The sequence below is a fragment of the Bombus huntii genome, chromosome 12 (genome assembly GCF_024542735.1).
Source record: "Bombus huntii isolate Logan2020A chromosome 12, iyBomHunt1.1, whole genome shotgun sequence".
NCBI classification, from domain to species: domain Eukaryota; kingdom Metazoa; phylum Arthropoda; class Insecta; order Hymenoptera; family Apidae; genus Bombus; species Bombus huntii.
Window position 1 is genome coordinate 2304772 of NC_066249.1, and position 14935 is coordinate 2319706.

The 14935-nt window shown below is 41.6% G+C and overlaps 2 protein-coding genes across 14 annotated transcripts in view; one reads left to right on the plus strand and one right to left on the minus strand.

Moving 5' to 3' along the window:
• The window catches only part of LOC126872108 (mediator of RNA polymerase II transcription subunit 20), a 249662-nt gene that overhangs the window by 121100 nt on the left and 113627 nt on the right, over positions 1 to 14935 (plus strand). The gene's annotated exons all lie outside the window — the stretch shown is intronic.
• Positions 1 to 14935, minus strand: part of LOC126872102 (facilitated trehalose transporter Tret1-2 homolog) — a 107007-nt gene that overhangs the window by 9017 nt on the left and 83055 nt on the right. For both annotated transcript variants that reach the window (XM_050631653.1, XM_050631654.1), the window contains exons 2-4: positions 9000 to 9101; positions 1971 to 2104; positions 335 to 581 (exon numbers count right to left, since the gene is read on the minus strand). In XM_050631653.1, the coding sequence (XP_050487610.1) occupies positions 335 to 581; positions 1971 to 2104; positions 9000 to 9101 (483 nt within the window). The remainder of the gene's footprint in view (positions 1 to 334; positions 582 to 1970; positions 2105 to 8999; positions 9102 to 14935) is intronic.

Below are 14935 nucleotides of genomic sequence, written 5' to 3' on the forward strand. Positions count from 1 at the left end.
TAGTCTAACATCATTTATACGATCTCCGTTTATTGGGACGAGACTTTAGTGTCCCATTAAATGAACTCCTGCCGATTATATTCACTTGTTCGAACGCAAACTCGTATTATGTGGAGGGAAAGTCACAGATAATGGGGAAATTCAGTGAACTTTTACCACGCGTATGGACTCTAATAATTATACAAATTGTTTGTCTTCTTATATCGAATTTCAAGCATCACGTGAATTAGCTCCGTAAATTCAAAGATACAGAAAATTAAATGACACACTGTGTGTTTTAAATGTTACTTATTTCTAGTCTTGGTATCGTATAGAAAGATAAAAGACGCTATACCTGAGCTACCATAACGATCATGCAGCAGCAAAGGCCTCCGATGAAGCTCGTGACGTATACCAATTCCAAGCAGGGTGCGATGCCCGTAAGGATCCATACGGCGGCCAGAGGCAAAGACGTGACACGGAGCGCCAATCTACGACCCCTCCTCATTATCCAATCGCCGATCATAGCACCGAACCATGCGCCCAGCATCGACAACGACGCTACCCACGAGGCTTCTTGTTGCGTCACCGAGAAAGCCGACCTGCGACAAATGGCAATACGGTTACAGATGACAGGAACTAAGGTTATGCGAGGACCTAATCGTTCCCTAATACCAGGCCGCCTACTCTGGCCCTCTTCTCTCTCTCTCTCTCTCTCTGTCTCTCTCTCTCCTTCTGTCGTGTGGTTTTGATTAAGTCGCTGAACACGATCGATCGTTAGATCGGTCCTTGTAACGCATCGATCTTCGTAACCGGTTCAAGGATAGCTAACCAGTTGATGTGCTCTATTCCGACCAATATGTTGCCTTATTCGTCGATTAATTCGAGCCAATTATGCATCGTTTATGCGTTATAACCTATTTTATATGGTAAAAGAAAACCGTGAAAGGTTGTTAACTGAAGGAGTTGATATAATACGATAATGATGATGAGTTATCATTTTTGGAGCAGAGATCTGTGTATCGTGGTTGAATGTCATCTTAGACTCGGTGCAAATTAGTCGTGCAAATATTTTGTTAGCGTATCGAATTATGCGAAGAAATACACGTTGCGATCGAATGTCTTAGATTGTCCGAAAAGTGTCTTTCTTTTACAGACACGTCTTTTACAACGACGCATCTTTGTACAAACATGAAACCTAATCCGTCAAACGTTATGATCTTTATCTTGATAGAACAAAGTGGATCATACGTAATTTGTAAAATAATATAAAACGGAAAATGTGCATCCATTATTTCCTTATAAAGAAACTTTTCGGACGACCTGATACTTAAAGATTTCTCGCATATATTCGCTGAATCTATATCTCAATTACAGTGACGAATGAAGCGTGTGACAACCGAAATGCATATACCGATAAGAAGCCATATATTTGTTCGCCCTGACATTTTCATTATAGCTTTATAATCGATTTTGTAGCGTTTAGTTGCGATTAAAAACACAAATCGTTCGTCGTAAATTTCGTGGTTACGTAAAGAATGTAAACAGTCGAATAATATTGAAGGCATATAGCTAATGAACACAGTATTCTCGCCACTTTATGTGGCGTGCTTCGTTTATAATGCAACGTGATAAAACCGAGCACTATCGCGGGGAAAGTGTGCGACAGCCAGCTCGAAACGGAACAGAGTGACGTTAATGCATTTGTTAAGTGAATTATCTAAGACCCAAGATATTCGCCCGCGCTTTATTACGACCCGGCGAAGTATCTCGTCGGGTTTATTTAATTTGCTTATCTACCGACCGACGCTAATCGTTACCGGACACGACACATCTAACTCACAATTACTTATGAAGTTTCACTTTTCCTGTTTGCACATTAACGCCCGTGTTACGCTGCTCTACGTCTACGTCGTTTCTTAACGCAACTTACACGCTGCTCGCTATGATCTAAATCGCGTAGAACTTTTGCGCGTGAAAAGATTACTTACCCAGTGTCGTTGTTTGATGTTTGATAAAGGTGAGGTGGTTGGTTGTCTAGAATGGAGTCCAAGGCTGGTGAGGTGTAACCCTTTGCCAGGCCTGAGGACAGTGTTCCCATAGACAGCGCTAGGGTGGCCAACACCTACGAAGATATGCAAATTTGTTATGTTAATTCTTCGCCTGCCAAATCGCTTTAAAGTGTCTGTCGTTTTGAGATTACGCGTGAAATAGGAACTGCTGTGTTTTAGGTATTCAACGGTTTAGGTTTTCAGTTTTATAATCTTTACTATCTTTGATATATCTCGTGAACTGTGGTAAGTGTGTAAACATTATTTGTTTCTGGTGGTAGAGTGTATAAAATATATTAGATCAATTTAGTTCAAATTGGAAATACAGAAGAACAAAAAACAGTTCGAATAAAATAGAATCTATAACAGAATTTCTTTTCCATAGACATTACTCCCTAATAGAACTTATAGAAAATATCGTAGGTTACCATAAACAAAGTCATTCCTAATATTCTTCATCTGTTTACTAAACTTTTCATTCTCTCTCGTTCTTTCCACGTCTATTAATAACAAGAACGTCACTTGCCCCGAACCAAAAAGATCCAGTAGGTACGTAGGCAAAAATTGTAAAAAAATCTCAGCGCTAGAAACTAATCAAGACACAAATTTCAATAAAAAAAAAAACACGACAAATTATAGGTCGAAAAGTACTTGTGTGGATTTATCAGGAATTTAGGAATCCGGAAGGATTTATCAGGTCTATGAAGATCGTAAGTTTCGTAAGTTAAGGGTAGTCGGAGGGTTGCGAATTCCTTCATTGGCAAATATAGCAATGCCAGCGATGTATATCGCGGAGGCTGCATATCGCAGGTTGCAATCGTCGGACAAATTGTTGGCCGCAAACTGAAAGCAGATCTCTACCCTCGCAAGGAATACTGAACATTTCGCATTGGGCCAGGCTCGTGCACACGCATCCTCGGCAACGATCGAGCCGAGCGCGTGACAATGCTCGAGAACGGTCGAGTTCCTCGTGTGTAGAAACCACCGATTTTATGGTGCAGGGAGCCGAAATTACGGCGCGATGGAATCTCGCGCGGAGGAATGCGAAACGTTGTTGCAACCAATCTCTCTATCTCTCTCACTCGCTCGCTCATTCACTCGTTCACTCATTCTCTTTCTCATGAATCCTCGAGCCTTTGCGATGAAAGGCTAGCGTTCGCGCGTTTCGATAAACCTCAGAGAACAGATTTCCTCTGCTGGCCGATCTCGTTTCCGCGTGGAAATGGATCGTAAAATCGTTGAAAAAGCAAACCTGCGTGGTTGTTGATTAATCGCAGTAGTCTAGTTACTTAGGAACGATGGATTCGCGACACGGTCGTTTATAAACGTTGCAAATTATTCATCCCATGTGTGCACAGATCTAAGCGCCACGACCGCTTTTCACAATATCTCTTCCTCGGTTGCGTCACCGCGCGTGCCTCGTTTGTGTTACTGCAAAGTAAAATACACAAACATGGTGGCAGTAAAATACACTCGCGGATAGCCACTGCTCGTGCTGCAGCTTCTGCAACCATTAAGTTCTTGAAACTTCCGGGATTCTCCAGCTTTGCTGCCCTTCATACCTACGTCTGGAATACCGAAAATCCTCGATATCCAAGAGGACTCTGCACGTAGTAGACTTCTATAGAATTCTCAGTTATATACATAATACGTGTGTCTAGTGTTTAGCATCGTCAATTCGACCTCCAAAGTCGTAATTTCTGTTTCCTTTTCCTTACTTTTCAGCGTGTATAGTTAGACAGTGTTTATACTCGAACAGCTACTGTAGCGTAATATACATTCGCACCTTTGATTTTACGATTTGTTGAATGACAACAGAAAAACCCACTCGACCGTGTAAATCATTCTCGTGCTATTCGAATCTGTACTTTTTACGCGGGAAATCCAATTTTATTGGCAGTATCTGTTCCGGCAAGTCGATCTGCTAGATAGTGTAGAACTACTTATTCGTGTGAATAAGAAATAGAGATGACATCAACCGCTCGAGCCAGACAGCATGTGAAAAATATTCGTGTCGAGGTATTCGATATTCTTTTCCGAGCGAATTTTTCCGCTCTTATGTCGGTCAGCTCACCGAGAATATAATTATTTATGAGCTATAATTGTAGGTAATGCAGGGTGTGCCTGCAATTATTGTGCAATTTCGTGATCTCGACGAGGTTGCTTCGCGTAAAATAAATTGCCACGTTTAAAGATCGCGAGATAAATGCATTAATTCATCGTGAAAGAGGACAAAATTGTCCGCTTATTGAATTATGGCCAGCAGATAATTCAATTGCCGCGTAATGCAGTATTGATCGGTGGCTGTCAAAAATAATGATCGCTGCCCCATTCGATTCTCATCTCCGATTGCGGATAGAGACATCCGCTCTTAATTAGTCGTTCAGTTAGTTCCTATGCTTTTAAATAATACATCATTTTCTTGCGTAATTCGGTCATAAATTTGAAATAATTAAAATAAACTAGACTTAAGACTAAATGAAATACTCTTGTACACTGTTCCTCGGTTGTTGTCTCTGTTAACTTATCGACTACTTTTAACAAACTTTTCTAAGGTGACACTAATATCAGGAAAGTAAGAAAAAGATTTGAAACTCTCGCAAATCTCTAAAATTTTAATCCGCCACTTCCTCTCGCGATAAATCTCCCGAACAAAATAACGAACACGTCGGAAGCAACCGGAAGGCGTGGCGGAAAAATTGCAAATGCGATGGTCGCGAACGAGTTCACCGTAACGCGGTGTCGCGGTACAGCTTTGCCGCTGAATCCGTAAAGCCGTGTCACTCGCACCTGTTCTAAAATCCTGTCGATATTTTATATTAAACTCTAGCGAGCACACACGTGTCGCCTGTTGTGTTTCATCCACACACACACACACACACACACACTTGTGTTTCGTCGCTATTTGGACGTTGAATCTCTGTTACAGTTCGCAGCATTACTTAGGAATTTTCTGTCGCGTGTATTTTGTTCGTGAACACGTCCAAAAATCACACGCACACTGCTTGTTTCATTGCTGGTCCGACACTAAAATTTTGTTCTACTGTGGAAAAGAAATTTTGCGTCGCGTGTCTGGCATCCGCGAAAATATCCAAAAATCACACGCTCACGGTATACGTCATCGTAGTTTCAATGAATTTCACTGAGATTGTTATAGTTCGCAGCGTCGCTTAGAAGGAATTTTAAAAGACACGCGTCCTATGCCGATCCCACATAAATTTGCATAAACTTTCGATATTCCGCCGGCGTATTAGAGGCTATTAAACGCGACACAGCGATAACCTTTCCGCCAGAGACGTCGATATGCTGGCTCTGCGAACAATGATGCGTGGGTCGCGAACCGCTTTTCAAAGCTTTTTATTGCAGCGACATGGATCGTGCGAAAATCGTGCAGCTACTTAAATACGATCTTGATTAAACGACCAATCATTCTGGCGTGAGTCACTGCACTCGCGGAGTCTCGCTGGTCGATATTTCTGATACCCGTTATCAGTCGGGATCCGAGCTTTGGCTAGAGTTGCTGATCGAAAAATCGTAATTGATCGGGTTGATCTATAATTGAGTCAGTCAGAAGCTGTACCGGCCGGCATTATACATTGAGAAATAGAAGAAAATAATACGATACATATTATTGATATTTATCTTGGAATTTATCGTTATTCGCGCTACTTGCTTGCGAAAAATCGTGATCGATAATAATTTGGTTTTTTCGGAAAGTTGAATATTAATAACGCAATAGTATTGTTAATAATGGGATTACGAGGCTAAAAGCGAGGCTGAGCAATTTTGGTTTCTCAAGGAATCAATTACCGATAAACTGTTCCTGTTTTATCGTTGTTTCTCATATTAGCTTGATCTGCGTAATTATTTTGGGAATGCAACGATCGATAGCTGTATCGTTGCATGGCAATTGATACTTGTGACGTTAACTTGCAAAATTTTGAAAGTATGGAAAATCGTAAAGAATTATCTTTGGACATAATCGATCGCCTTCGTCCAGACTGGAAATTGCCTGAAAGCAATGACACGATGAACGCAGCGTGTCGAGCGGATCCCGGTAGTAGCCAGTTACTCTTGTCGTCGCGTTAGTCTGGTGCAATTACTCGAATACGAAATCGGGCATCAGCATGAAGGAGAAGCAACGACGCTACGTGACTCACCAGCGGTTTACGACATTCGACAGTGCGATGCTGCTGTAAACCGGCCGGTGGCTCGCGTCGCTTTCCGCTAGTATCGCGTCCAGCTGGTGACCCAGCTTGGGCCCAGCGTTTAACCCTTTTGATGCTGACTTTCAATCTAACACGCTGACCATTTATAGTCACAGCGCGTTAAACTCATCTGTCAAACGTTCGTCTACGTACGTTGAAACGCCACTTGGGGGAAACGCGATCGAACAATCCGGATCGACATTAAACTGAAACTCGAAACCCCGAGTAACCGAATTATCCTATCTGTTAGGTTTGATAGGAGAGAAACAATATAGATCATGTTTGTTGTTACTAACTATAATATTGGATCTGGCAATTCCGTTATAACGTTGCATGTAGACTAATTTACATACGACCTCGTCGGCTTTATATGACGTACGTGGCGTGTGCAATGAGCAAGATGTCGTGAAATTAGAGCGAGACGTATTGTCGTTAATTGAGCAACTCGCAGTGAATGCGATATAAATGATAGAATCTTTGATTTGGCAAAATTCTGCATATACGTAGATTCTAATGATTTAATGTCGTGATTGTGGACGCGTATGGTATGTCATTTCGATTACACAAATAACACTGCGAACGCTTGTACGACTCTCAACGAGAAAAATTTGTTGTAACAAACGTTGCTGAAACGAAGCACAAAAACGAAATTTGTACGATTCCACACATTAAGATACATTGGATACTGCGTCCAGTAAAGTGAAAATTTGTAAGATAATTCTCTAGATAAATATGGATCTTGTCTTTGAAAAGGTATGATCAGTTTCTTATTTACTAATTACGAAAACTAATTTACGAGAAATAACGTAACGAGTTTATGAACCGAGCAATAGCATTGTGATTGTCAGCCAGTCGTACAATTATACGGAGCTCGTACGTTGATAATCGAATGAAAAGCTGCAAGATATAACGAAACGAGGTTCCCTTTCTACTCGAAATCCAATAACACGGATACCTAGTTACTATGCCGGATGCGATTATCCTCGCCGACTAATTGGTGTATAATGGACAGCGTCAAAGTTAGAAACAGCGTGAACGAATCCGGGTAATTTCAGTTCGGCCGTATCGTGGAAACAGGGGTTGAGCCACGAAGGGCCGGCTACGCGATTCCGTTTTGATGCACGACCTGCATTCGATAATCCTGAAATCTAATTCTCGTTCGCGTGCACGGCAAGGATGGTAAATGGATTTGTATCGCAGCGCGTACGTTCAGTTTGTTTTCGGTGTGCAAATATTGATGGCGCCGTTCGAACCACCAACGATAATAAAATGGCGTTATACCGAGCGCGAGCCTTTTATCGGCCGCAATATCTGGCCGACCGTTGATCGCGGCAAGATGCGGCCTAATGGAAATCGCTTTAGCACCGACCAACCGCTTCCATAATCTGGCCAATCGATTCCACGAATTCTCAACCACTTTCCCTTTCTTTTCTTTTTGATTCTACAGCCTGAATATAGTGGGATCGAAAAAGGGCAGAGGTAGTTCTATGTGAAAAAAGAAGTGAAAAGTTCGTAAAAGAAATCGTATATTGTGTACGCTATGTCATTGTTCTCTGATATAATCGAGGGAAAGTTCTTGATCGTGAACGAGAAAATCAGGCGAATCTCTTTAATGGTAGGATTAACTTAGGCGAATAAAGCGATCGACTGATCTTTGAAAAATTGACAGAGACTGGGAAACTCGTATCCCTAGGAAACTGTTGGAAAACAATTGAGAAATTGTCAACGTGGCAATCCGATACGAGTTTTCAAAGTAATTTGTCAAAAGATAGATACGAAGAGGATTGGAACGAAAATGGTAGCCTCTGCGGGATCTGTCGCGAGTCTCGTAAAGCTTTCGCGGTGACCGCGGTTAGTCGAAGTGAAATGCCCCGGTGCAAAAGCAACTTCGACCCGCCGTCGCAGCACCATTTCACGCTGAAAGTTCGGATGAACAGTCTCTGCTAGTGGTATGAATATCCCTGTTACGTGGAAGCTTCCTCCGTGCGTTTCTTCTGCTACGACGTTAAAAGCTCGTTTACGCGGCCCAAGGATGTGCCCCGAGTTAGGTCAGAGTTAACTAGGAGAGCCATTAGCTTAAAACTATTAGACGATGGTGCGCGGGCGAAGCAGGGGAAAAGAGGAAAGAAGAAGGGAAATAGAGCTTTGAAAGTCTTTAGAGTGGCGGTATTATGAAAATGGCTGGTCAGTCCGGGATAGCCAAGTGCACGTCATTGTATACAGGCGAGGAAGAAAAAGGAAAGAAGGTGGAAAGAGAGCTTCGGCCGAAACAGCCCGCTCGATATGCATTTTAAGCTCGGGGCACTCGATTAAGCTAGCGGGTGTCTTTGGTATTTGCATATCAATATGGACCTATGCCAAGAAGGAGATGTTCGCTACGCTTACTGGATTTGGATTATTCGGCAACCGGAGTGCACGGTGAAATGGGTACGAGATAAAGTCCATCTTGATTGCTAATAATCGCGCTTGCACCAAATTTTGACTCGCTGTTTGCCAACTGTTCGTTTACTACTCTCACGCAAACTAGGTTGGAAACTATTTTTAAGAGTAGTAAATTTTACAAAATAGAATTTCTGATGCATTCGTGAGAGGATATGATCTACAGGGATTTATGGTTTTTACATTTCCTACAAACTCAGAGCTACTACACGAGAAAAAAGAAAAGCAGTTCGAGTGTATCCATTGAATCATTGCGTTCTGAATGAATAAACAATAAAATATAACAATTCGGATAAGCTGATAAGAAGAGAAGGATCGATACCTGCGACATGTGCTGCGGTCTGGTCGCCGTCGAAGTCATGTGTACCACAGAAGCTCTGGGCATTTTAAAACTGTTCTCGCCCTCGTCCGGCACAGTCGTTACCTGCAACATAAAAAAGATACCGATGATACAACCGATACGAAGCTTCCACGATGGTATTTCTTACGCAGCATCCTGCATCGAAACACTAAGCCAAAAAAGTTTCCTCCTTCGACCCTGTGTGTCCACTCGAGTCTTCCTCAAACGGACGCACTCTTATCGAGAGAATTTGATTTTCCACTTTCGACCAACTATAGATCTTACTCAACAGTCAGATTAGTCACGCGTTTCCCTGAATACCATTAGTCCAGCTCCTCTATGTTATCTTCTGCCCTCTTCCAAAGAACGCGTCCACGTATCGTCCGGGTGTACATTGTTTTCGCTATTTGTACACAAATATTGACACGATATTCTATTGTCAAGCGAGATCCGTCGTTCTGAAGTCGCTCGTAAATTTCCATTTAGTTGGCGAGCCTATGCGAATAACCTTAGTAATCGAATGGCATTCGACGAGAAAAACGGCGACTTGAACTTTACGAGCTTCCAGAAACTACAAAGGGGAACGTTGAACGTGTTGCGAGTAACGCGACCAGCCCACGATAAGGCTTTCCGTGGCTACCATTGTCTAGGGGAGCCGGACAGATAATTGTCCTCGGGTTCTACGTCCAATTGTATCGCCTACGCGGTGTTCCTGGCCACGGAAAACGTGCAGAATCTTTTTTGCGTCTGGCAGGCCGTCAAGTTAGTCGGCCGAGGACCATGTTACGTCTAAATCCTCTGGCGGTGTCCACTCTTGGCCGCTCGAATGCGGATTGTTGCACGCCTGCCGGCCTGTTTATTTACATCCACCTGACCAGCAAATCGTAGTCGGGACTGGTCTGGTTTCGCGACTACGCGTGTCCACCGGTTGCTGTACGAGCTACGTTCAAATCCGTGACACCGGGGACGCGTGTGTTTTACACGATATTGGACGAGAATGGTAAGACCCCTGCTGCGATTCTTTGGCCTTCTTAGATATCGAATGAACGATGGTAACGGTTGTCCGACCTGTCCGTTCCATTCACGCCTTTCGTGATTTACTGCCAACTGGTTTCGTCGATCGACAAAATTTTGTAGCCGTTGTAAGCCAGTACCCGCATACTCGGCAAGCTACCGTAAAATTGTATACATAATACTTTAGAATTCTGTTTTTCGCTGTAGGCTGTACATACAGCGATTGGTAAAAGCGTCCTGACAAACCAGATTTTCTTGTAAGCTAACGCGCGTATCTGTAAGACGTACGATTCTTTATCTAGATTTTTGTGAAGTACAATATTCGTCATTCGTAATCGCGAAGCAACCGTACGAAACAAACGATAAAGATAAATAATGAAAACTATAAAACGGACACAACGCTGAGAAACTACTTCCTCGCTTATTTACCTTACTTATTTATTTAATAACAAAGTGGCACGAAATGGATATAACTATTTCCAACCTTTGTTCTCGACTTATGCGAATTTTAAACTCGAAAGTTGTGTTTCACCTAAAAATTCCATAAAAAGAATCGTGATCCTCATCCCTTCCTTATTTTATTATTTATTTAAGTTTATTTAGTTAATAACAAAGTGTCCCAAAAGTTGTGTTTCACCTAAAAAATTCCATAAGGAAAATCATGTTCCTTATCCCTTTCTTATTTATTTAATAACAAAATGTCTCGAAATGGATATCATAACTATTTCCAACCTTTGTTCTCGAGGTATGTGAATTTTAAACTCGAAAGTTGTGTTTCACCTAAAAAATTCCATAAGAAGAATCATGTTCCTCATCCCTTTCTTATTTATTTAATAACAAAGTGTCTCGAAATGGATATCATAACTATTTCCAACCTTTGTTCTCGAGGTATGTGAATTTTAAACTCGAAAGTTGTGTTCCACCTACAAGATTCCATAAGAAGAATCATGTTCCTTATTCCTTCCTTATTTATTTAACAACAAAGTGTCTCGAAAGTTGTGTTTCACCTAAAAAATTTCATAAGGAAAATCATGTTCCTTATCCCTTTCTTATTTATTTAATAACAAAGTGTCTCGAAATGGATATCATAACTATTTCCAACCTTTGTTCCCGACGTATGTGGATTTTAAACTCGGAAGTTGTGTTTCAGCTAAAAATTTCCATAAGAAAAATCATGGTCCTTATCCCGATTGAAACAGAACAGCTGATCTGTAACGATACTTTTGTTCGCCACTGCACATGAATACGGTTGTTTCGCCACGTTCGCTTCTATCGATCTTCGTATGATTTATGTTAGAATGGTTCTCCAACTCGTGTATCGTTCCCTCCTTTAAACGCGTGGGCTCTGATAAGGAAATTTAGGAGGCGTGTACTCGCACGCCAACGGGAGTAGTACGTCTGCGATATTCCCTTTCCAGCTATCTCGCGTCTCTCGCGTCGCGAGAGGAACGCGCCGCGCCGCGCCGCGCCGTCTTTTTATAACCGTTGTTTATTGCGATAGGTTCAAGTTCTTCGACTTCCCCCGAGATACTCGACGAGGTCGGATAATTATAGGCGAACGTTCAAGACGAGGCTAGATACCTCTTATAATTGAGATACCGCTAGAACTACGGATATTCCTTAGTCCTGCGCACAATGGACGGTTTAAATCACTCGCCCGTACTCTCTACCACCCACTCATGCCCGCCTTCCTCCCAAGTTGAACACTTTCCGATGGTCTAACGATTCAGGCCTCCTTCACTCCCGATTCCGAAATCCACGAACGAAAATCATTACGAAGAAACCACGACGAACGTACTCGAGCCTGAACCCACGAGAATCGTAAACACCTACAGGTGCCACCTTTTAGATATTCTATTATGCGAGCAAATTGATAGTTGATGGTTTCTAATGTATTCTGACTCGGATGATTAGTGGGATATTCATCTTAACGCGTTGATTCGCCATATAACAGTCACAATGCATCGGTTTCGTTCGTCTCGTTGTTCCATTGCTTTTAGCAATTTTTTGTAGGAAAAAGCCTGTTGTTTGACTAATTTTCTCGTTAGAATGGTAAGAGGAAGTAGATTAGATCATTACGTATATTGTAGTACTATATTATGCACATAGTAATTAGCGAATACTAATTAGACCGTGAATATTTATGCATATTCAGGTTTTTACGAACGCCGGTAAAAGATCAACGCCTAGATAGAAATTTGTTCGTCTACTAAATGCACGTGCAATCAACAAGAATTCGTTCAATCAACGACTAAAATTTCGTTGGGAAAAATGAAGTTATCCAGATAAGTGGGATTCCCCTGTGTAACAAAATTTCCTGCGTTGCATTAAAATCCATGAAAATTGGTGGGCTAACGCTGTTACTTGATTATTCCCTCGCGAGTAATCTCCCTTTCCATTTTTTCCCCTCTTTATCCGCACTCCTGCTTGATGCTCGCATATTGTCCCGCTATCTGCAGTCCGATTCGACGACACTTTGTCCCCGGTTGCCGGTTGGACTAGCAGAGACGAGCAACCCGATTTTCAATAACCGACAAGATAGCGGATAAGCTCGTCGGCTACCCTCACTTGCGATTTCTCACGTTTTCTACCGCGCTCTCCCGAGGGATTTATCCCTCGAACGTTCGCCTCCAGGTTTGTGGAGCACCGTGGCTCCGAATCGCGGCCGAAATCAATATCTTCGAAACGCCTGGCAAGTTCCGAGCGATCCTGTTGAAAACGATTTCGCTGTCTAATCGAACGAAGCCTCGCTCCCTCCTCGCCGAGGGTTTCTTGCACAAGGAATGTTAAATGAAAAGCTTCGTGATTCTGTTGACGAGCTGCGAATTTTTATCCGGCACGATGAAATAAATTATGTTTTTTTGTGACAAAGGCACCAGGTATGCTGTGAATTTATTTTCCATACAAACGCGAGCTTTTGCTCTTCTCTGGATTTTTGTACAAAGCCGAAAGTACATGGACATGAGAGGAAAAAGAGGCGATTGGTACGGCTTTGTTGATATTCTGATTTTAATGTTACTTTATGATTAAATGGCAGCATTTTAATACGACATAATCGAATACAACCCTTAGCTCCGAAAATGTGGCTCTCTTAGATACAGTTGATAAATATAGTTTGATAGTGCAGAGTGTCATGGATTTATCATCTAATTATTGCCAAAAAGATATATATATATATTAGGTTGTCGCAAAAATTTCTCTCGTTTTCTAAAGAAAATAAAATACTGAGTTGGCAACTAAGTGATTGCGGATTTTGTTATTAAGCGGTAATGATAAAATCATTTAGTTGCCAACCCAATAATATAGAACAAAAGATGACGTGCTATTTCCTCGTGAAACGACCGAAATTTTTGGGACAACCTGATGTATAGAATTATACACATATATATAACCTGTATTATTAGATATACGAGAGGACTTGTATGTTTGGGATGGGAATGTGAATGGGTGTGGATGTTTGGAGGTGATGGATGCTCTAAGAGTTGCGTGGCAATGAGTGGGAGTCAGAAATATACAGCTAAGCCAAGTTCTTTTTTCGGACTGTGAGCACGAAAAATAAATTATATATATTTCTAAAAGGATTACATATATCTCCGAACCAAATGGATTGCTCCTTTCTCTAACCATGTTATATTATGGTACATCCTTCTAATCGCTAACCAACATGGAAATAAAACAATCAACAAAATTCTACTCGTCGTATTTTTCTCTTCGTGCACATACATCAGTATCGAACGTGGATACAGAAAATCGTTACCTATCGGAAGATAAAGGACGAGAACGTAACGCCTGCAACGTGATAAAAAAATGCATCAAGGAGGGGAAAGTTTACGTAACGTTAATCGTATCGGGGAAGATTGCGGAAAATGAAAAGGGCAGGCTTGGAATTTATATCCGCGGAGGGAGCAGGGGGATTAATCTGAATAGATGAATCTGAATTCGAGGGAGTATTCCAGGGCACGGCGCGCGTGCATACAGAGCACTGAGTTGGATAATATTTTCCCTAGACGTTAGCCCCGAATAAAGGCGAAGCATGTGCCTGGAAGGATCGTCGACGCCACGATAGTGCACGCTTAATAATAATTTCATGCCGAGATTTAATAAGAGATGCCTTGGAGAACGACTGCCGCGAGCCAAGCAGGGGTTGGGCCCCTATACAAGGGGAAACGTAACCTAATTACCGATATTTCTGATAAACATAAACGCTTTCGTGCTCTACAGGCACAGGAAGTTACGTATCTGCTAAGAAATCATAACGCTTTCCCTGGAAAGGTAAATTGCTATCCACAATTCTGTCTCTGGAATTCATTTAGTTTCTTTCGAATAAAATTTGATAAAAATGTAGCTTCTAAAAAGCATCGAATATATGGTCAAAACAATTGACACGTAATTGAATGTATTTTTCCAATGGTTCATTAATTTCATTATTTCAGATGATGAAAACTGTCGGTTGTAGAATTCAAGAGCTTTCGGAGTACAGTTATTCGTGCAATAACAAATTGTCTATCAACGTTCGTCACGCTTCTTCCAAATTTCAACTCAATTATAAAAATCATACGAATATTCTATTATTCGTAACGATCGTTAACGATGTCTCGATTTTTTCCATTATAAATTTCTTTGAAATTCATTACACCTGACTTATAAAGGTGTATGCCAATATTCGTTCTCATTTCCTTTCTCCACTTACTTTCATAGGTTCTGTACGAATCGCTGTATGGGTAAATTATAAACGTTATTAAACCTGTGATCGAAACGATTCAGGATGCATCAATACCGATGGGATGAAACGCATCAAATTATCGAGCATAATAACGATACTTCATGCGAGTTAGGAAATCGAACAACCAATTTGTTCGTTCAGACCGTTGCATTGCTCAATTACGATGCTCTCACGGTACTTC